At 32.3% G+C, this 23,653-nt stretch overlaps 1 protein-coding gene across 6 annotated transcripts in view; it reads right to left on the minus strand.

The window, feature by feature from the left end:
• The window catches only part of Pcdh11x (protocadherin 11 X-linked), a 545,209-nt gene that overhangs the window by 229,275 nt on the left and 292,281 nt on the right, over nucleotides 1-23,653 (minus strand). For 2 of the 6 annotated variants that reach the window (XM_028778795.1, XM_028778731.1), the window contains exon 5: nucleotides 21,544-21,573. The exons of the other annotated variants lie outside the window; for them this stretch is intronic. In XM_028778795.1, coding sequence (XP_028634628.1) covers nucleotides 21,544-21,573 — 30 coding nt within the window. The remainder of the gene's footprint in view (nucleotides 1-21,543; nucleotides 21,574-23,653) is intronic. 6 annotated transcript variants of the gene reach the window in all.

Consider the following 23,653-nt stretch of genomic DNA (forward strand, 5'->3'; position numbering starts at 1 on the left):
AAATCCTATAGATAATCAAATATAAATTTTGTACATGTGAAATGATGTTCTGTATTTAATAATCAATGTAAAGTTATTCAGAATTGTGGTACGTTAAATACGCATGACCTCCATATGGTCATATATTTGAATGCATAATCAGGAGTGTCACTAGATTAATCAGCTGGAGACTGGCAATTCACTGTCTGTAGTTCTCTCTACTGAAAAGAAATAGGAGGCATGGTATATTGAAGTAGGTTTGGCCTTGTTTAAGAAAACATGACACTGAGGGTATTTTTTCAGATTTCAGATGTCCAACCCAGGCCTAATATCTCTCTTTCTTTTGCCCGTGGATTCAGTTATAAAACTCTCATATACTTTACCACCAAATATATCTTAGTCCTGCTATGGTGATAATGGACTAATCCTCTGAAACTATAAGCAAGCAGGCTCCAATTAAAATGCTTTATTTCACAAGAGTTGTAGAAGTCATGACATCTCTTTACAGCAATAGAACTCTAACAGTAGAAAGATATAGAATTTATTAGTAGAAAATTAAATAAGAGTAATTAGGGCATTTTCGAAGAAAAATTGATTTTGTCCTTCATTTACCCCGTTTTCTTTTTCTATATACTTGTTATTCTTCAGGTGTCCTGCTCCTTAAACTATCTGCCTATACTGTATTCAAAGATATATACAATTGTCCAAGTAGATTTATGTCTGTCATCTCCATCAGCCACTTAGTATTATTTAATGTATCAGAAAACAGCTAAAATATACTTTTTTTTTAAGGCAGAGGAAGTATATCTTCATGATATCCTTGTCATACACTGGAAGAATAAATAACATTAAAATACAAAAAAGGTTAAAGATTCAAGTTAGGGCAAGTAGTGGATAAAGGCACTTGCTATCAAGAGAGACTACTACAGTTTGATCTTTTGAATCCAGACAGTAGAAAAAAAGTCCAATTCACACTAGTATCATATTAAGTACTTCTCTAATTCCATATTAATACATACACAGAAGAAATCATACCAAATTACATACATATACACATACTCAAAATAAATATATAAATGAAATAAAATTAAAAGTTAATTAAATCAAAGACTTTGGTGATACCACACTGAAAATGTAAACAAAATTCAAGAGAAATATAGAAGTATTTTATTGCTTTGTTCTCTTTTTTAGTAGATGCATAGGAAAATATTACATATATGTGTGTGTGTGTGTGTGTGTGTGTGTGTGTATTTTTTCAAGACACCATTGTTAATACATTTTAAGCATATTAAATAATTCTTCACTGTATTGTATTTCAGAGATGCTACTAGCAAAGCTTAGTGCATATTTGGAATACTTAACAGAGGAGCCTCTTCAGAATAATAAAGGGAAATGTCACTTTCTAAAAATGAATCAATTACTATTTTGTGTAGAAGATAGACTGCAATGTTTTACTTTATCATTTTATACATATACATGTGGTGTATTCATTTCTGTATATCCCCTTGACTTTCTGCCATTACTTTCTCCATATTTCTAGTGCTTTACAAGGAGATATATAGCTGTCCCACCTATGGCGAAATACCTCCACCATTACTTATTTTCAGTATTTTGTCCAGCTAGGTGTCTCTGCAATTATACCTGCTCACGTCTGTAAGCTTCTTTGATAAAATCTGGACACATTTTTTCTAGGTACTTATATTTTATATGTGCATGAATGTGAAATTTTGTGGGCTTTGTGGATGGTAATTTCTTTTATCTTTACATTTTTTTTCCAGTAAAACCTCTCCTGTATTGCAATTGTAACTGCTAGAAACACATAGGAATTACAGATTTGATCATTGTTAATATTTTAAGGACATTAAAGGGTCCAACTAATATATGCAGCTAATTTTTCATGATCATAATATTATTTTTCCCAGAAAATACTAAGCATGAATTACAATGTACATAATATAAGAAAACCTGGAGTAACCCTTAATGTGAGTTCATATTTTAATTTGATTAATGCCTTAAATTGTTTATAGATTATTGCAGCAGGGACAACAGAGTAAAGATTTGCTGTAATTATAGCATTGGACAGTTTACCAAATTAAGTATCATATCCTTCTACATTTAACCAGCATTCTGTCTTTCCTATTTTTCAACCAATATATTTAAATGTCCCTACACAGATGTACATATGTAGGCCATGATAATTGCTTAGACAAATGGCACTCTGTTTTCTTGAATTGTAATCTTATGATCTTCAGTCACTGACTATTATTGATTCATGGAAGAAATATGTCTCATTTTTGGTTTTATTATTCAGGTTGACTCTTGTTAATTACTCTTAGTTCAAGTCACTTTGTATTTCATTAAGGTCAACAAATTGAGGTGACTGAATTATTCATGTTGCCCTCTTCAGTACTGATGACTCTTTCACTTAGTTATTCAAACAGGAATAAATAATAAAGTAACATTTTTCTTTATCAATTAATCCCAATAGCTGAAAGATGTGTGTGTGTGTGTGTGTGTGTGTGTGTGTGTGTGTGTATGGTTTCTAGGCGGAGAGAAAGGGCAGTATATTATATGAAATCCAGGAACTTTATATTGCAAGAGTCATGTAGATATTATTTTCCTTAAACATTTTCTTTTTTATTGAACTTCCCTAAAAGCAATTGTTCCATTATGTGACAATTTCAGATGACAATCTGCTTCATACAAAACTTCATTAGATCTGTATTGTTACAAGTGACAGAGACCCGTAAGTGATCCAGTTAGCAGACACTACATATACATATTGAGTAGAGGAGAAAATCAGCACTTTCTTAACATATGCAAGGTTCTCAATTTCAGCTACAGCAACAGAAAAGATAAATAAAATGACAGAAATTTGAATTACTTATGTAGACATTTGCAAGGGGGAAACAATGTAGGATCATTCAAAGGAAATGTATCAGTAAAATATTATAGTATCATGAAAACCATCAGTTACAGTCAGTTTCAATTTATAAATATGTTAATATTTTCATAAAGTACTACCTTTGTATTAAAACAATGCAGTTGTATTCAAAACTAATATGTTTTTCTATACAGAATATAAGAAACATTGACCTACTAACAAGAACAACCATTTTTTCAATTCTAAATTATAGTTATTTGTATCTATGAAACAGAAAAATTTAAAAAACTAAAACTAAACACAATATTTATTTTTTTAACATGACTTTTGAGGACATAAAATTAATTAATTAATTCTCTCCGAATTTGTTTTACTTCTTTGTTTTCTTTTTTCTTTTTTATTTTTTGGATACCTGATTTATTTACATTTCAGATGCCATCCCTTTTCCCCATTTCCCCTCCCTAAAATCCCCTATTTCATCCCCCCTCCTCCTTTTTGCTTTTATACCATTTTAATTTCACACAAGTATTAAAGTCAGTTGTAGGTTGAAGAACTAGCAGTACAATAGAGGCAAATAGTCAAGGAACAGGCAAGACAATAAAAACCAATAAAGTGTTATCACCTTTCACATTTTCCCCTGGATCCTGGAATCCAACTATCCAACATCCCTTCCCCTGCTTCTATAATGGTGTTTTCCCACCTGTCCACCCACTCCCACCTACCAGAGCACCTCCAAATATCATCACTATTAGAACAAAACTTTAGCACCAGAGGTTTGGGAAGAGAGAACAATAAAATAATGAATGATAGTAAATATATACTTCTTTCTACTCATTTGATTAAAAAAATAATCTCCATACTCAAGCAAGTTAGTTATTTTCATCATTTTTGCTTTTTTCCAGTGTTCATACTTTGTAAAATAATAAAAATGTTAATAAAAGTCCATATAATTATTTCATTCATTTCCCCATCAAAATAGAATGATATGGCTCTGCTCATGCCTTCTGGAGTATATTTTCTTTGGAAATTTTAGGCAAAAAATACGTGATAAATTATTATTAGTTCCAAAACTAAACTTATATTATAATCCTGAAAACAACTAAATATTCTTTGCATATCTAAATCAGCTATTATATTTTCAAAGGAAAAAATCTTTTTCTTTTATTTTTTAAAAACATCATTTTCATAGTTTTGATTTAATATATATATAATTTATATATATACATATACGTATACGTATACGTATACTGTAGCTGTCTAGCTGTCTTCTGACACACCACAAGAGGGCATCAGATCACATTACAGATGGTTATGTGCCACCATATGTTTGCTGGGACTTGAACAACTCAGTACCTGTAGAAGAGCAGTCAATAAATGAACTTAACCACTGAACCACATTTCCAGCCTGGAAAAATTCTTTTTTTTTAATAATTTCTTTTTTCTTAAATCGTAATTCATTCACACAGGGGTTATAAACACAGAAAGGCAGGATGTGGGGAAGGGAATGACACTGGAGTGTGGGTGTTCAGGGAGAATACAGATATCTTCAGAACCGGGTATCCGCTGGGTGAAGGTTCAGGGGACAAGTCACTATGACTCTGCCTATGACTCCCTTGTCCTTATCTAAGTTGGTATTGTCTGCCCAAGCTACCTATTTACAAGGTCTGTGACTACTCAGGCTTGTAAATTTCCACAAAAGCTGTCTGTTTACATTAGCTTATAGCCATCTGTTTCAACGTTTTTCCACTGAGACCCAAGACTTGGTGTTAGTATACATGTATGACAGGCCTATTGCTGATTTTAGGCCTATGAAAAATCTTGAATTTTATTTCAGTCAACAATTTAAGTACTTCATGTCCCCAAATATAGCAGAAATCCACAAAATCTCCAAGGCCAAGTTAAAACATTTCTGTTAATACAGATTTGCTCTGGATTGAATTCCAGGTAAGCAAAACTTAATTTTGCACTCTGGGCCATCAAGCCTTCCCAGGACCATGGTTATATTTTTTTTATGATGAATGAATATGACTGCTAAATACATACCTATTGGGGTCTACAAATAAAGCCAACAAGACTTATATATTGAAGTATTTTAACACTTTATTCAACTTGTTTGTCAAAAAAAAAAAAGATAACCGGGGTGGGGTGCGGAAATATCTGTAATCACAAGCCTTTCTACAATTAGTAACAGAAAAGTGCAATACTCACTATTCCACACTTAAATATGCATTTATATAATTACTGTAAGTGTACCTAGTGTAGCTGGTCAGAGTGCATCAAAATAATATAAAATAGAATGTAAACTAATGGAGGAATATATTTTTGTGGAAATCAATGTTATAAGGTAACTGTTTCTTTCTGGATACTATATTGATATAATATATTGATGTTGATAATATACTTTGATCTTAAAGTAAGTTTGTAGAAGTGATATAGTAATTAAAAAACACTTTCATATTATAGCAGAAAAAATAATTTCTATATTACAATGTAATAAATAAGCTAATTTTATATAATCATATATACTATATATATGAAATACAATTAGATAATTAACAATCATTGATTATAGTAATCAATAGTTTTAATAAATGCTAAATAAGTTTTACTAAATGCTAACGAGAACTAAAAGTAAGAAAAAAATCCAGATTTCTTTAAACAGAATCAAATTTTAAATATATAAAATTTTAATTTTTTAAACTTATCAAAAAGGAAAACTGATGAAGAAATCCAATACGTCACATATAATTTGTATGGAGTAGCTAATTTTCAGGTTTATTAAGGTAAAGTGCAAAACCATAAAAATGAAATAATGCAAAAGGAAAAGTTGATTTAGAAAAACCAGCAATAAAGAGGATAGGAAAATGCTAGATTCTAGAAAATACTAGATTTCTTCATCAGTTTTTCTTTTTGATAAGTTTAAAGATTGGTCAAACTATGATGCTTTATTTAAGACCCTACCCCCGACCAATGTGTTGACTAACTGGTATGTAGAAAGTGCAGACAATAAAAATTGATACAAATAAAGCTATTGTAGAAATATTCTGACTTATAGAATTTTAGCTATTATTTTGCTTAAAATCTAAAATAATCCCCAAATATTGTACACACAAGGACATTTTTGTACAGTTAGTTAATTCCAATACATGTTGTCTAGAATTCTGATTTAATGTTATTATTATTTATTAATTTGATTTTCTATCCAAGATGAGCTATTTACTCATTATGTAATGGGGTTTCTTGATTTGTAATATCCAGTGAAATTTTACAAATATTATGAAACATTTTAAATCAATTTAGCACTCAGTTAATTTTATAGAGTCATTGCAATGCTCTTTTGCTATCAATAAAAATGATACATAACCTGTTACAGAACTATTCAACCTATATTTCCCAATAATCACCTTTACTATAAAATATGAAACATCTTAAAGATGGATCAACAGTAATGATTAGCAGTATTACATTTATCACACTTTTACTATAGAAAATACTGAAGCTCAGTATTCAAGATTTGATATGATATATTTCTTGTTTCCAGAAAAATAAGTAGGGCAATCAGTCATGTTAGTAATGAGATACAACATATAAAGGATTGTGTAGTTTAAGGGAAAAAACTGACTTGTTTAAAGTATATTGTGATAACAAGATTTGTCATTTATAAATAATAAAACAAGTTGTTAAAGGATACAGAACAAACGCCTTAATCCCAAAAGAATCAAGTATAATGGGAAAAAGATGAGATTATAAGAAAATTAAAATGACATGTTGTATGTGATTCATATGATCAAGAAATAGGCCCAACTATAGATGATTTAAATAAAGACTAAGTAAACATCAGATAATGTACAGAAACCAATATCACTGAATGACTAATCCTGACTGAAGAAAAAGTTAAGTGTTGTTTAGTTTTATTCAATAGGAATAATCTACAGGTGGTTAGTTACAATGTATTGTGCTAATTATTGCAAAGTGAAATTTGTAATACATATTCATATATATTCATATATATATATACAAATATATATATATATATATATATATATATATATATATATATATATAATCATGACCCTCCTTGAGTTCAAAAAGTCTACAGTAAGCATTCAGATACTTTTTCATCAGTGAGAATTTACTCTCACACAGAGAAAACATACAATGTAAGTTTATTAAATAACTTACAACAAATATTCATTAAATATTTACTAGGTTTCAAATGGTTTGTTAGACTGCAGGAATTCATAAAACATCTTGAATTATTAATTCTCTCTATCCTAACATTAGATTTAGACTTTACTTCTATAATGACTCAAGGTGTAAAAATCAAAGCTGGAAGTTTATTTAAAAAAATAAAACATAATGCATAAATGTGGGAGGTTATATTCATAGTGACACTCAAAGGGTAAATTTGAAAATTACCTAGTATATTTATAATCCTCTAATAAAATGCCACCAAAATAATTAATTGATAGAAGCTTCAAAATGAGGTTACTGTGATTTATTTTTATCATTTAAGCAAAATTTATTTTTAATTAGCATGCAAATTAACATATTTCTGTACATCATATCCATGCATACTTAGGTTTGGTTGATTCTAATTTTTGACTCTTTTCTTCCTATACCTGTACTCATCTTTACCTTTCAGTTTCCCGTAATCCTCTTTCCTCTTTCATTTTATATGTATTATATTATCCTCCCAACCTGTTTCATTAAAGCCTATTTGATCTGTCTCATTAACATCTTTCTAGTTCCTTGACCTGCGTTCACAGTCACTTACAAATATAAAATTGAGAAATTATAATAGAAATACAAGAGTGAACAGCCAGTATTTGTTTATCTGAGTCTGTGTTATGTCACTCAGTATAATATTTTATGTCTTAAAAGATAAATGATGCCAGTCTCTCTTAAATCTGAATAAAATAGCATTCTGTACATGAACTGTATATTGATGTTTCAAACATAAATGGATGGAGTGATTTCATTCTTTAGCAATCATGTATAGAGCAAGAATGAAAACTGCTGTTCAAGTTTCTCTGTACTCTGTTTACATATGCAAATATTTCTTTACCCTTATAATTTAAATAATACATTTACCACCTTAAAAGTTAAGTATATGAGAAGTGAAATATATATGCAATGATAATTTAAATAAGGGCACACCAGCAATAGTTTATATAGAAGTTCCTGTTAACTCTATTGAACAAATAATTGTTCTTAAGAAGACATTTTAATTTTGCAACACAAAGTACATTCTAGGAGACAGTCTTCTCCATTAATTCTAAGGTGCATTGCACCTGCATTCCATTACTAAATTGATATATTTTACCATAGAAACAGATGATGTTTTGAATCAGTACTGTCACATATTGTCAAACTTGATCCAGAAACTAGATTTTAACCTATTCATGCTGAAAGTCAACAATCAACTTGAATTACAGAACCTGCTGGACTGATCAATAACTATATTTATGACAAGGGAATAAAAATATCCCAGAGCAATAGAGAATCTTCCAGTAAAAATCACTAATGTGATTATTACTCCCAAATCAAGACAATTACTCCTGTTGATAAAGCTATAAGACAAATTAAAATAATCATGTCATACTAATCCCTTTGTTCACTCAAATTGTGAGAGACTGAGAAGACCTTTAGATACCTTTCAGAAATATATATGAAACAATGATCAATGGTATGAAAAATTTGTATCATCACAGAGGAACATGGTTGTAGTTCTTTCTCTATTATGGGATAGACCATGCCAAAATATTACTCTAATAATAAAAAATATGTCAAGACATTTGTTTTTTATCATTAGTCTGCTCTTCATATTTGGGGATTTACTATAAATTTAACTTTTATTTCCTCATTGGAAGAGATGAATTAGAGCCTTGCCTAAGCATTATAAATACATGGGTTGGGCTGATCTGAGAGCATTTTAGGCCTAGGCCTAGAAGATTCTAGCTTGTGTACAATCTAATCTGCAAATCCAATCCTTGAAGGCTTCCGGTTCTAGCCTTCATCTGCTAGTTTAGGCCTAGAAGGTTTCACCTTTAAAATTTTACTGCAGAATAAACTCATCCTTTCTAGCTCTTTCTGAACGTTGGCTCACTGGTTCCACTCAGCTGATCTGGTTGAAATTTATCGCTAAGCTGGCTGACTCAAACTGGTCACTCTCAGCTTCTGGTTGAATTGTTCTGCTTTGCAAAACTGCCTCTGCAGTCCAGGAGCTAAACTAAGCTGACTGTTCCTACTCCAGAAACTGAAAGGAACAGTACTGAATGGCATTGCTCTAACTCAACTTAACTCCATTCTACTGAACTGCACTAATCTGAATGGAACTCCCCTCATCATTCCCTGTACTGTTCTTAAGTAGCCTTTCTTTCCTCTCTGTTCTTTTCAGAGTTTGGAATATCCTATCTCTGACTCATTCTGTCAAACTTTTCTCTGATTCTTTACTTTGTCTGTTCCTCATTTAGATTGTTTGGGATTAAAGGTACCTACTAAAGGTGTATTTATATTCCAGCCAGAGTGATTTAAAGTGTGTATTCTAGCCAGAAGGACTAAAAGGATGTCATTCCAGTCATATCAAAAAACCTGGAAGATCTTTGAGTGTAATCATTTGCCATAACAGTCATGTTGCTGAATTAAAGCTAACCTCCAAAATAAAACAAAACAACCCAATCAAAAAATAGAGTATAGAAGTAAACAGAGAATACACAACAGAAGAAACTCAAATGGTTGAAAAGCATTTAAAGAAGTGTTCAGTGTCATTAGTCATCACAGAATTACAAATCAAAAGGACCATGAGATTCCAGCTTATCATAGTCAGAATTGCTAAGTTCAAAACCTCAGAGCATGCTAGTAAGGATGTGGAGAAAGTAGGACACTATTCCATTGCTGGTGGGATTGCAACTTTGTATAGTGGTTCTGTAAATCATTCTAGAGATTCCTCAGAAAATTGGAAATAGATCTACCTGAAGAGTCAGCTATACCACTATTTGACATATTCCCAAAAGCTTAATCACCATACCACAGGGACAAATATTCCACTAGGTTCACAGTGGCCTTATTTGTAATAGCCAGAAGCTTCAAATAACCAAGATGACACACAAAAGATGGATGGATACAGAAAATGTGTTTCATTTACTCAAAGTTTCTGGCATGATGATTTCTGTCTTTCTATATAGAGTGTTAATATTTTTCCTAATAAATATCTCACCTGAAGAACAATCTGCCTTGGTGTCCCTTTTGAATCATAAACTGGGAATAATGCATTTAATACATATTAAAGTGCTATGCACATAAGCCTCCAAATGCTTTCTTCTTATTATTACTTTGAATAAAATATAGTTTAAAATCTTTTAACATATCGACTTATTTTACTTAAGATTTCGGGTCTATTGTTCCCTGCACTTTCAGAACAGGAATACAGCTGAAATGAATATGGATGGCTTTATTTCATAATAACCTCAATACTATGCCATACACAGAGTGAAAACATCTGTTTCTAAGAGATATAATGGCAGATTTTGATGCTTCAATGTGAGACGATGTACTGAATGAGGGATTAGAAAAGTTTGATGTGAGGTCTAAAGTTTTCAGCAAAGAAAAAAGAATAGAGATGAGGTGTGATAATTTAGATTTTAGCTTTCTTTTACCAAAAATTAAAGAATAACTTTTTGAAATGATATAATCCAAATTGAAAAGTTCAGTCAATTAGGACATTATAGAAAAATAATTTAAAATAATATTTATAGTGGCAAAACTATTTTTAAGGCAATATTCAGCATCATTTTTGAATATTTTGTAGATAACATAATAATAATTTGAATTAAAACTAAGAACTAGTGTGTTCTCTGATACAACTATTACTCTATATTATAAGATGAGCTATGACATTGGGAGAAACATCTCAAAACTCCTCTATTAAAAACATAATGTATATGTAAATGTTATTATGTTTTGATATGGAAAATTAGATGTCATATTCTTTTGAATTAAGGAAATTTCAAAGTCTATAAAACAAGGATGCTCATTATTTCATAAAGACGAAGAAGATATTGTGCTGATAACTGAGAAGATACTGAAGAAATGGCTATTTATCAGGAAAACGTTACAATTCAGATACAGACATTATATCTTCAGATGGAAATACATATACAGCAAAGAATTTTGTGTATGAAATTTTCTACAAGTGTCAACAATATGCTTGTAGTAGCAGGATCAAATTTAACTGAAACCAAAACTTCCCAAAAAATTTGTGCTTTAATTAGGAAGAAATTAAAGAATTATTAAGGGCTATGTGGTGTCAGTAAAGATGAAATAATAGGCATGGGGTAACTTTTTATTTTAAGTATATTTTTCTTGTGATCAAAAGTTCACATGATCAAAAGTTTTAAGAAGAGTTATTGCTTACAGAAAGAAAGAAAATATGCTAAGCCTTTCAAAAGTGATGAGAAAAAAATGACAGACAAGAAAACCACTCAGAAACATTGTGGTTACAAAGTTGATGTCTATTTTCAAATAGTTTATTTTGATTTAATGCTATGAAAATTTAGAGAGGGGAATTCCACTTCCCTTCCGCACCTACAGGGTCCTTTTGGCTGGGGCAGACACATAGCTGGTCTGCTTCTGTGGAGATACTGAATCCTGAGCTATCCTAGAGGAGCCACTGCACTCAGAGCAGCAGGCACTTACCTGGTTTGCACTTGTGGAGACATATTATCCTGAGCCAGCCTAGAAGAACCACTGCACCCAGAACAGAAGGATTTCCAGATCCCAGAGGTGGCCTGAGTCCCAGGAGTTCTTCTACCCAGAAGATTAGGATCATAAGACCACAGAGACATCTGGACTCTGAGGAGCCCTGACACAAGCAAGATAACTGGAAATACAGACTCCAGTCTTACACAGTGAGGGCAGGTAACACTAGAGTTAACCAGATGGCATAAGGCAAGCAGAAGAACATAATCAACAGAAACCAAAGTTACTTGGCATCACAAGTACCCAGTTTTCCCAATATAGCAAGCCCTGGACACCCTATCACATTGGAAAAGCAGGATTCAGAATTAAAATCACTTCTCATGATGATGATAGAGGATTTTAAGAAGAACATAAGTAACTCCCTTAAAGAAATACAGGAGAGTATAAGTAGACAGGTAGAAGCCCTTAAAGAGGAAACAGAGAAATCTCTTAAGAAACTGTAAGGAAACACAAAGAAGGAATTAAACAAAAACATTCAGGATCCGAAAAAGGAAATAGAAACAATAAAGAAATCTCAAAGGGAGACAACCATGGAGATAGAAAACCTAGGAAAGAGATCAGGAGTCATAGACACAAGAATCACGAACTGAATACAAGAGTTAGAAGAGAGAATCTCATGTGCAGAAGATACCACGGAAAACATTGACACAGCTGTCAAAGAAACTGCAAAATGCAAAAAACTCCTAACCCAAAACATCCAGGAAATCCAGGACACAATGAGAAGAACAATCCTAAGGATAATATGTATGGATAAGAGTGAAGATTCCCAACTTAAAGGGTCAGTAAATATCTTCAACAAAATTATTGAGGAAAACTTCCCTAACCTAAAGAACAAGATGCCAATAACCATAAAAGAAGCCTACAGAACACCAAATAGAGTAGACCAGAAAAGAAATACCTCCTGTCACATAATAATCAAATCATCAATTGTACAAAACAAAGAAAAATTACTAAAAGCAGTAAGGGAAAAAGGTCAAGTAACATATAAAGGCAGATCTATAAGAATTACACGAGACTTCTCACCAGAGACTTTAAAAGCCAGAAAAGCCTGGACTGACATCATACAGACCCTAAGAGAACACAAATGCCAGCCCAGATTACTATACCCAGCAAAATTCTCAATCACTATAGATGGTAAGACCAAGATATTCCATGACAAAACCAAATTTGCACAGTATCTTCCTACAAACCCAGAACTTCAAAGGATAATTGATGCAAAACACCAACACAAGGAGGGAAACTACAACCTAGAAAAAGCAAGGAAGTAATCTTCCAACAACCCCAAAAGAAGATAACTATACAAACATAATTCTACCTCCAATAACAAAAATAACAAGAAGCCATAATCATTTTTCCTTAATATCTCTTAACATCAATGATCTCAATTCCCCAATAAAAAGATGCAGACTATCAGACTGGATACACAAACAAGACCGAGAATTTTGCTGCATACAAGAAACGCACCTCAGTGACAAAGACAGACACTCCCTCAGGATAAAAGGGTGGAAAACAATTTTCCAAGCCAATAGTCCCAAGAAACAAGCTGGAGTAGCCATTCTAATATCAAATAAAATCGACTTTCATCCAAAATTAATCAAAAAAGATAAGGAAGGACACTTCATACTCATCAAAGAAAAAATCTACCAAGGTGAACTCTCAATTCTGAACATCTATGGTCCAAATGCAAGGGTACCTACATACATAAAAGAAACTTTACTAAAGCTCAAAACACACATTACACCTCACACAATAATAGTGGGGGATTTCAACACCCCACTCTCAGCAATGGACAGATCATGGAAACAGAAACTAACCCGAGACACTTTGACATTAACAGAAGTTATGAACCAAATGGACTAAACAGACATCTATAGAACATTTCATCCTAAAACAAAAGAATATACCTTTTTCTCAGCACCTCATGGTACCTTTTCCAAAATAGACCATATAATTGGTCACAAAACAGGCCTCTACACATACAAAAAGATATAAAATCCCTTACATCTTATCAGATCACCACACACTAAGGCTGGTCTTTAATAATGAAAAAAACCAAAGGAAAACACACAAGCACAAGGAAACTGAACAACTCTCTACTCAATGATGACTTGGTCAAGGAAGAAATAAAGAAAGAAATTAAAGACTTTTTAGAATTTAATGAAAATGAGGACACATCATACCAAGACTTGTGGGACTCCATGAAGGCAGTGCTAAGAGGAAAACTCATAGCTCTAAGTGCCTACAAAAAAGAAACTGAAGAGAGTACACTCTAACAACCTGAAAAGACAACTAAAAGCTCTAGAACAAAAAGAAGCAAGTACACCTAAGATGAGTAGAAGGCAGGAAATAATCAAACGCAGGGCTGAAATCAAACAAATAGAAACAGACCAATACAAATTATCAACAAAACCAGGAGCTGGCTCTTTGAGAAAATCAACACGATAGATAAACTCTTAGCCAGATTAACCAGAGGGCACAGTAACAGTATCCAAATTAATAAAATCAGAACTGAAAAGGGAGACATAACAACTGAAACTGAAGAAATTCAAAAAATCATCAGATCCTACTACAAAGTTCTATACTCAACAAAACTGGAAATCCTGGATGAAATGGACCACTTCCTAGACAGATACCAGGTACCAAAGTTAAATCAGGGGCAGATAAACCATCTAAACAGTCCCATAACCCCTAAGGAACTAGCAGCAGGTATTAAAGGTCTCCTCACCAAAAAAAGCCCAGGACCAGATTGTTTTAGTGCAGAATTCTATCAGAATTTCAAGGAAGACCTAATACCGATTCTCTAAAAACCATTTCACAAAATAGAAACAGAAAGAACACTACCCAATTCATCCTATTAATCTACAATTATACTCATACCCAAACCTCACAAAGACCCAACAAAGATGGAAAACTTCAGACCAATCTCCCTTATGAACATCGATATAAATTACTCAATAAAATTCTAGCAAACCGAATCCAAGAACACATCAAAACAATCATCCATCATGATCAAGTAGGTTTTATCCCAGGAATGCAGGGATGGTTCAATATTCGGAAATCCATCAATGTAATCCACTATATAAACAAACTCAAAGAAAATAAAACACATGATCATCTCACTAGATGCTGAGAAAGCATTTGACAAAATTCAACATCCCTTCATGATAAAAGTCTTGGAAAGATCAGGAACTCAAGGCCCATGCCTAAACATAGTAAAAGCAATTTACAGCTAACCAGTAGCCAACATCAAACTAAATGGAGAGAAACTTGAAGCAATCCCACTAAGATCATGGACTAGACAAGGCTGCCCACTCTCCCCCTACCTATTCAATATAGTACAGGAAGTCCTAGCCAGAGCAATTAGACAACAAAAAGAAGTCAAAGGGATAGAAATAGGAAAAGTAGAAGTCAAAATATCACTATCTGCAGATGATAAGATAGTATAATTAAGTGACCCCAAAACTTCCACCAGAGAACTAAACCTGATAAACAACTTCAGCAAAGTGGCTGCTTATAAAATCAACTCAAACAAATCAGAAGCATTCCTCTACATGAAAGATAAACAGACTGAAAAAGAAATTAGGGAAATGACACTCTTCAAAATAGTCGCAAATAATATAAAGTACCTTGGTGTGAATCTAACCAAGCAAGTGAAAGACCTGTATGACAAGAACTTCAAGTCTCTGAAGAAAGAAATAGAAGAAGATCTCAAAAGATGGAAAGATCTCCCATGATCATGGATTGGCAGGATTAATATAATAAAAATGGCCAACTTGCCAAAAGCAATCTACAGATTCAATGCAATCCCCATTAAAATCCCAACTCAATTATTCACAGAGTTAGAAAAGGAAATTCTAAAATTCATTTGAAATAACAAAAAATCCAGGATAGTGAAAACTATTCTCTACACTAAAAGAACTTATGGAAGAATCACCATCCCTGACCTCAAGCTGTACTACAGAGCAATAGTGATAAAAACTGCATGGTATTGGTACAGAGACAGGCAGGAAGATCAATGGAATGGAACTGAAGACCCAGAAATGAACCCACACACCTATGGTCACTTAATCTTTGACAAAGGAGCTAAAACTGTCCAGTTGTAAAAGGGCAGCATTTTTAACAAATAGTGCTGGTTCAACTGGAGGACAACATGTAGAAGAATGCGAATTGATCCATTCTTATCTCCTTGTACAAAGCTCAAGTCTAAGTGGATAAAGGACCTCCACATAAAACATGATACACTGAAACTAATAGAAGAGAAGGTGGGAAGAACCTCAAATACTTGGGCACAGGGGAAAAGTTCCTGAACAGAACACCAATGGCTTATGCTCTAAGATCAAGAATTGACAAATGGGACTTCATAACATTGCAAATTTTCTCTAAGGTAAAGGACACTGTCAATAGGACAAAACAGCAACCAACAGATTGGGAAAAGATCCTACATCTGATAGAGGGCCAATTTCCAATATATACAAAGAACTCAAGAAATTAGACTCTAGACAACCGTATAATCCTATTAAAAATGTGGTATAGAGCTTAACAAAGAATTTTCAACTGAGGAAACTTGAATGGCCGAGAAGCACCTAAAGAAATGTTCAGTATCCTTAGTCATCAGGGAAAAATGCAAATCAAATCAATCCTGAGATTACATCTCACACCAGTCAGAATGGCTAAGATTAAAAACTCATGTGATAGTAGATGCTGGCGAGGATGTGGAGAAAGAGGAACATTCCTCTGTTGTTGGTGGGACTGCAAGATGATGCAACCACTTTGGAAATCAGTCTGGCAGTTCCTCAGAAAATAGGACATAGCATTACCTGAGGATCCAGCTATACCACTCCTGGGCATATACCCTGATGTTCTAACATATAACAAGGACATATGCTCAACTATGTTCATAGCAGCCTTATTTATAATAGCCAGAAGCTGCAGAACCCAGATGTTCTTCAACTGAGGAATGGATACAAAAAATGTGGTACATTTACACAATGGAGTATTACTCAGCTATGAAAAACAATGAATTCGAGAAATTACTAAGTAAATGGATGGAACTAGAAAACATCATCCTGTGTGAGGTAAGCCAATCCCAAAAGAACACACATGATATTCACTCACTGATTATTGGATATTAGCCCAGAACTTTCAAATGCCCAAGATTCACAGGCCACATGAAGCTCATGAAGAAGGAAGACCATTTGGGGGTGCTTATTCCTTCTTAGAAGGAGTAACAAAATACTCAAGGGAGTAAATATGGAGACAAAGTGAGGGACACAAACTGAAGGAGAGCCTGTCTGGAGACCATTCCACCTGGGTATACATCCCATGTGCAGTCACCAAAGGTAGATGCTGATGTGGAAGTCAGGAAGTGCATGCTGACAAGAGCCTGATATAGATGTTTCCTTAGAGGTCTGCAAGAGTCCGACATATTCAGAGGCAGATGCTCACAACTAGCCATTGAACTGATCATGTGGCTCCCAATTGAGGAGTTTGAGTGAAGTCTGTTTGAGCTGAAAGGGTTTGCTGTCCCATGAGTAGAGCAACAATATCAACCAACCAGACCTCCCATGGTCTAAACCACCAGCCTGTGAGCACTTAGGTAGGAATCCGTGGCTCCAGCTGTATATGTAAGGGTGGAGGGCCCTGCTGGACATAGGTGGGAGCAGAGATCCTTGATCTCATTAAGGCTGGACACCCCAGTGTGTGGGAATTTGATGGTAGGGAGGTGGGAGTGGGGGAGCAGGTAGGGGCACATCTGTAGAGAAGCAGAAAGAGGGGTGAGTGGATAGGGTTTCCTGGGTGTGCGGGGGAATGGGTTAAGTGGATAACATATGAAATGTAAATAAAATATCCAATAAAAATAAAATTAAAAAATATTTAGAGAGAACTTGTAAAATGTATGTGAAGGTGTTGAAATGTTTGGAATGTTATTTAAGGTATGAAATAGAAAGTTAATAATAAATTTCATGCCCTCTGAATAATATCTAGAGTCCAAATCAAGCTTAATTCTGTTAATATGCAATGAGTTAAATTTTTACTATACTGTCACAGTTACTTTCCTTCAAGTATGGTCTGTCAAGAATAATAGATGGAAAGATCATCTACACGTGAAAACAGATAGTGAACAAAGAAAATGATGAAACAAAATGATAACTTTTAGACAGAAGGATGTTTGTAAAATAGGCAAAACATAGACCAATGGAGACTTTTGAGAATCAAATGAGAGTAAAGCTCAAGTTAACCGCATGGCATAATACAGTATAAATAATAAAGATGAGAAGATAAAATGTAAGGATTCTGCTCAAAACCATGATACATTTTAATTATGTGAAAATTAAACTCAGAAAGCACACAAGCATACATATAGGGATGAAACAACCAAGTCATAAAGATATGACAAAAACATTCACTTGTAGTGATGACAACATTAACAGTTATAACACATAGGATCATGTGCAAGCATATTTTGAGGGCTAATCCCCACCATCAAATCTTTCTCCAAATTTTCCGTTCTCTTAATCCACTGATCAAAATTTCAGTAATTGATACATTTTATATAATAAACATATTTCATGGAAAATAAACTATTAAGATCCCCAAAAAATGCTTGAATATTTGTCTGCAATGATATGTTCTTAGATGTTCCTCTCTAAGAAATGTATGCAGTATATGAGTAAACTTCTTCATTAGATAGTCATGCCAAATGGAAGCCCTTAGTGTTATTTAGTTTTCTCATAACAGTACTGGAATTAAACTAAAATTTTAATAAAGGAAAGTAGTAAAATAAATATAATAAATGGTAGTCATAATTGTGGTGGCTTTATGCTCATGTATTAGTTAGATAATTGTACTCAGATGTAATCATGTATTAATATAGTCCTTCAGTAAAAGCAATCATACAAATACATCTTTAAAAATGCATACAATAAGACTGGATTGCATTTGAAAAATTGTTTGTAAATATGTGTCAAGGCCTGGTTCTTTATTAGAATCCTTAAATTTAAATTTCAGGTGACTATCTGAGTAAAAATCTTCCAAATATGCCTAACTTTCTGAACTGAAAGAAAGTATCTTGGAGACACCAGCATAATGAATAGTTTAATACATAATTGCTCTAAGGTTGTTGTCACTCAACCTCCTTGTCTTTATTCAATCTGGGAGCAAATGAGTACACAAATGACAGGAATCAGAATGAAGATAGGCAGATGACAGAAAAGACCTTTCAATTGTACTCTGACTCTAGTTGCTCTCTGTTATCCATGAAGTTAGTCAGAAAGGAACCACTTTGTAAATTCACCTCAGGCAGATATAAAGAAATCAGAAACATATTCCTTTGAGAATCTCAGTCAGTTCTGTTTCTGCCATCTTCAGTTTAGCACTTTGGTGAACATAAACTCTAACAAGCCAGGCCATTTGTGAAAAGCCTCAGGGCAGTTTAGACACAGACTTATCCAAGAGAAAAGGGAACTCAAAATGTCTATTTGAAAAATTCTGAGTTAATGATAACTAAGGAAGAAAAAGAAAAAAAAACTAGCAGTTTAAATCTAGCAACTACTGAGTACTTATACAAAGAAATGTTTTAAATTACTTACCAAACAGGTTTTAAAATTTGTACTTCTTTCATGTAGCTGAAAATATGTGTTGCTACAACTATTTATTCAGTCAGAATTGGTTGTGCTTTGAAATTCACATTACTGTTAATTAGCTTTTAGCTGCTCGAATATCAACTAGCTAAAGTGAATGAATTGTGAATTGTGACATTTGATTTTGTTACGCTATTTGAATGCCCCTAGATTATAAATGAAGTATTATATTTAAGAATTGATAAAAAGTGTCTATCTCTAACTTTAACTTTTATCTGAAGTAAGAAAATCATCCCATTTACTGAGGTCTCTCAAGCTACTTAAAATCTTATGAAAGAAATCACTGAGAAATTCTCTTGTCCTTTCATGTTTTAGAACATAAAAGGCAATAATGCATTTGTGCAGGTACTATATTCTTAGCTAAGATAATTTATTATTGTACTTCTTTTTTTTTTTACAAATGTTACATCTGAATTAAACTGAACATCAAGTATATAGTATAGAATTCATTAAAAACTCTAAATAGGTGAAGTTCACAGGTTCAAGAAATTAATTAGTCTGTTATGGAAACATTTGCAATAAATGTAAAGCTAATGAATATTCTGACACTTAATGTACTTAAGGTTTATAGCTTCTCAAATTTGACATCCAAAATACCCTTCAGAATGCACACATAAATTCAATGGACTTAAACAAAGGACATCAGAGGACATATTTCATTTTTATGGTGTATTGTGTATTATATCTAGATGTGTACAATAGATTATTGGAACAGCTTTAACAATTTTCTGTCTTAATAAAGAGCAGAACATTTGTAAAGTTTTTAAAATTATTTTTATAATTTATTAAACCATTCTTATAAAAAAACTTGCAAATAAAAATATATCCTAACAAAATTTAAATTTCTCTCTCCATTCCTCCGTTTCTTATTGTTTCCATTTGTCTGTCTATTGGTCTGTTTGACTCTCTATTCCTCAAAATTCCAATTGTCAAATAAATGATCAACGGGGTTACAAATTCACAAGGTTTTCAAAGCTCTTACTTTCTCTCTCCCTCTCCCTCTTCTCTCCTTTGTAGCCAGTGATATTTTATTACTATATATTTGCTTTTGTGTTTTAAATGGACAACTCTTATTCTTTTTATGAGCTTTGGCCTTCTGCGAGGAGTAATTTTAAAAACTTCAATACTCCAAGGTCACAGTGATCTTCCAGATGGTTCATAAGGGCATTTAACAACTCTCAGGAAAGTTTATTGATTTATAACACTGATTCTGTTATGTTGCTTTTTCCTTCAAAGATTAATGCTAATTCACTTTGACATTCTAGTAAAATTCCATTTTCAGGTAATTCTCACACTTGATAAAAACCTGTAAGGGCATCAGATCCAGTAGATTACTTTATAGCTGAGCTTAGGTCTTCATCTGGCAAGTTGTTTCCAAAAGTAAAATTTGGCCCTTCAAACTAGATTGTAATATTTCATTGTAAAGATTTTATACCTTTAAAATATAGTAGAAACAGTCATATGCTGGTGCCTTGTATAGATAGTGGTCAATAGATTAATAAAATATTTGTCAGCAGTTTAAGGTTAATATAATTTATTCTGTCTCAAAACATGATTAGTACAGACTCCCAATGTATAATGATAAGAAGTGTGTTATAGTACAGAAAAGTTATTTTATATTAGTGGTCATACTATATTATCAGAGAAGAAATTATAATTTAACAGGCAGTGTAAGAATGCTTTTATTTATTTATTTATTATTTATTCATATATTGAACTAACTACTTTGGAAAGCTAAATACTTTGAAGATTTAACTTTCATATCTATCTGTCAATGTAAAAATTTTACATTCAAAATGCTATTCTACAGATTAATTTTTCAAGGAATAATATATTGTTGGTTAATCATGAATAGGTTAGTTTTAATTTCCCTCTTTCTGATGCTATCATAGTGGTTTCTGGTCCATAGTCACTAAGCTTTTGTGATCCCTGCTAAAATTTGAATTGACATAAAAATTACTCATTTTATTGTTTGAACTTATCATATAAAGCCTATATTACCAATAGTTTCATACACTAATACTGTCACCAATGTTTGGTTTTGAACAGTGGGGAAAAAGTATTAGCGAAAAGTAAAATGAGAGTTAGAAATTGCATCCATAATTATGTAAGTAATACAAAGTATAGAGACAACTCAAGATGAATTTCTTTGAAGGCTAAACTATAACATATATCATACTAAAGACTTGAAGTATTAACTCCACAGTCAAAAAGGTGAGTTTTAGTAATATAAATTAAAAAGCAATATGTCTTAAAATAGTTTTAAATAAAAATTCTTACCTTTCCTGCTTTTTTTCCATCAGATCGTCGCTGATTTGGATAAAATGGAGGCAAGGGAAGCAAAACAAAACAAAAACAAAAGAAAAAATCAGCACCAATTTGATTACTGCATATAGATTTTAGTTTTTACAAAAAAAAAGTCAATTATTCCCAGTGCAATAATAGAAAATTTTGCTCTCATTCTTTGGGCATTGTTTGATTAAATAAATATAGCAGTACTGTAAACATCATGCAATAACAGCCACATAAAACAGTATGAATGGTTATAAAAACTCTGGTTAACCTACGTGGGCATTAACCAAAAATTGTACTCTTTCCATTAATTATTCATTGTTGGCATCACATACATCTCAACAAATTTTGAATGACCATGTCTTTAGTTTGAAAATGAACAAATTTCTTACTAAATGAGGATGAACTAGCATCACTGAAAATTCCTGAATTAAAACCAAATATGACATCATGACACTATTTCCAAATGTTAAGTCAATAACTTTGTTGGTTCTCAAGAATGGCATCTTAATTGAATTAACTTCATCTAACTGTTTAAAAGTATCATAATGAACTTATTGGGTTCAATTTGTATAAAATTTTTCTCTTTAATTTCCCTAATAAGGCATGTTAATTAACATTTTAAAGCTCTAGAAAAGTTGGGACATTCATATTTACAGATGTTTTCTGAATTTTGAAGGATAAATATTCTATAAAAACTGAACTGAATGTCTATATACATAAGTTATTGTAATCCCCAAAGTCCTCTTTGCTTGATTTTTGTCATGGTTTCCTTTCCATTGTACAGTAATTCAGAAGTTCCACAGAGAACACTCTGGAAAGCAAACAATTGAAGTTTGAAGGGCAGTAGTATTTATTCTAAAATAAGGGTAAAGACAGAAAGCAACTCATTCCATATTATGACAAAGTCATTATTTTTCATTCAATGCTTTATTACTAGTCTCAGAGAATGAATTTTTAACAGTCAATATATGCATTATTTGGACCTACAAAGATAGAAATGAGGTGTGCATACAGAGATAGAATCTATTATATAATATCAGATATTTTCAGCTCAATTTGTTCATACTAGATACCTGAATTAATTAGAATCAACCAGTAATCACTGTGTTCAAATTCAACTTCTCTGCAAAGGCATAAATTAAGGAGGGTCTCTGGAAAAAAACTGTTCTAAATTGTCCCATTTGTTCTTTACACCTTTTCTTAACCAGTATTTATTGACTTACTATTGCTTCTCATAACAACTAATACTGAATCAGTAACAGACAAAAAAAGGTTTAACTCTCTATAAGAAATAATCTATAAAGAAAAGTCCTTCCATTTTAGCCATATATAAACTACTGTGTTAAAAATACTATTAATTATTCTATAGAATCATGCTAGAATCCTTTATGTTTAGTTCTATAGAAATTACTTTAAGTATACAATAAATTCTAATTTTTAGGTAAGCATGCTACTAATCACTGGGCAATCCACTAGATTGCTCTTTAGGGAACCAAGGAAAGACACACAAATATTCATCTTATCTCTTTGTCAATTATTATGTGAACTGAAAATTTAACCGTTTAAACATTATTTAAGAGATCATTTTGGTTATGTTTTTAAAGTATGCTTGTTCATCTGAATTATGTACTATAAAAAATATTAAAAAATATTATTGTCTGCTTAGTGCTACTTTTGATAGTATTTCAGAATCCCCACTGAAGAAGGAAAAAATAAAAACTATGATAATAGTTAATTTATAAAGTGCTTTATTTATTTATCCATGTCACTTAGATACAATATAAACTGTGGGTCCTATTTCATACAAACAATTAAAGAACATATCAAAACATATTATAAGGATTCCAATAGCTAATTTATACCATATTTGTGACAGACATATTCATTAAGTAATTCTAGGACTATGAGTAGCACAAGACTATAAATCCATCATTGATAAATCTAAAGCATAAAAAGCTTGATTATTTCTCAAAATTAAGATATATATAAATATAGTATTTTTGTTACTGTAATGAGAATGTAACTTTTAAATAAAAAGAACTGAGTTTCAATATTTGTTCTGCAAGTGGATGAACGATTGGATTCAAGCAAAACT

The sequence above is a fragment of the Grammomys surdaster genome, unplaced genomic scaffold, assembly GCF_004785775.1.
Source record: "Grammomys surdaster isolate TR1022 unplaced genomic scaffold, NIH_TR_1.0 61, whole genome shotgun sequence".
Classification (NCBI taxonomy): Eukaryota; Metazoa; Chordata; class Mammalia; order Rodentia; family Muridae; genus Grammomys; species Grammomys surdaster.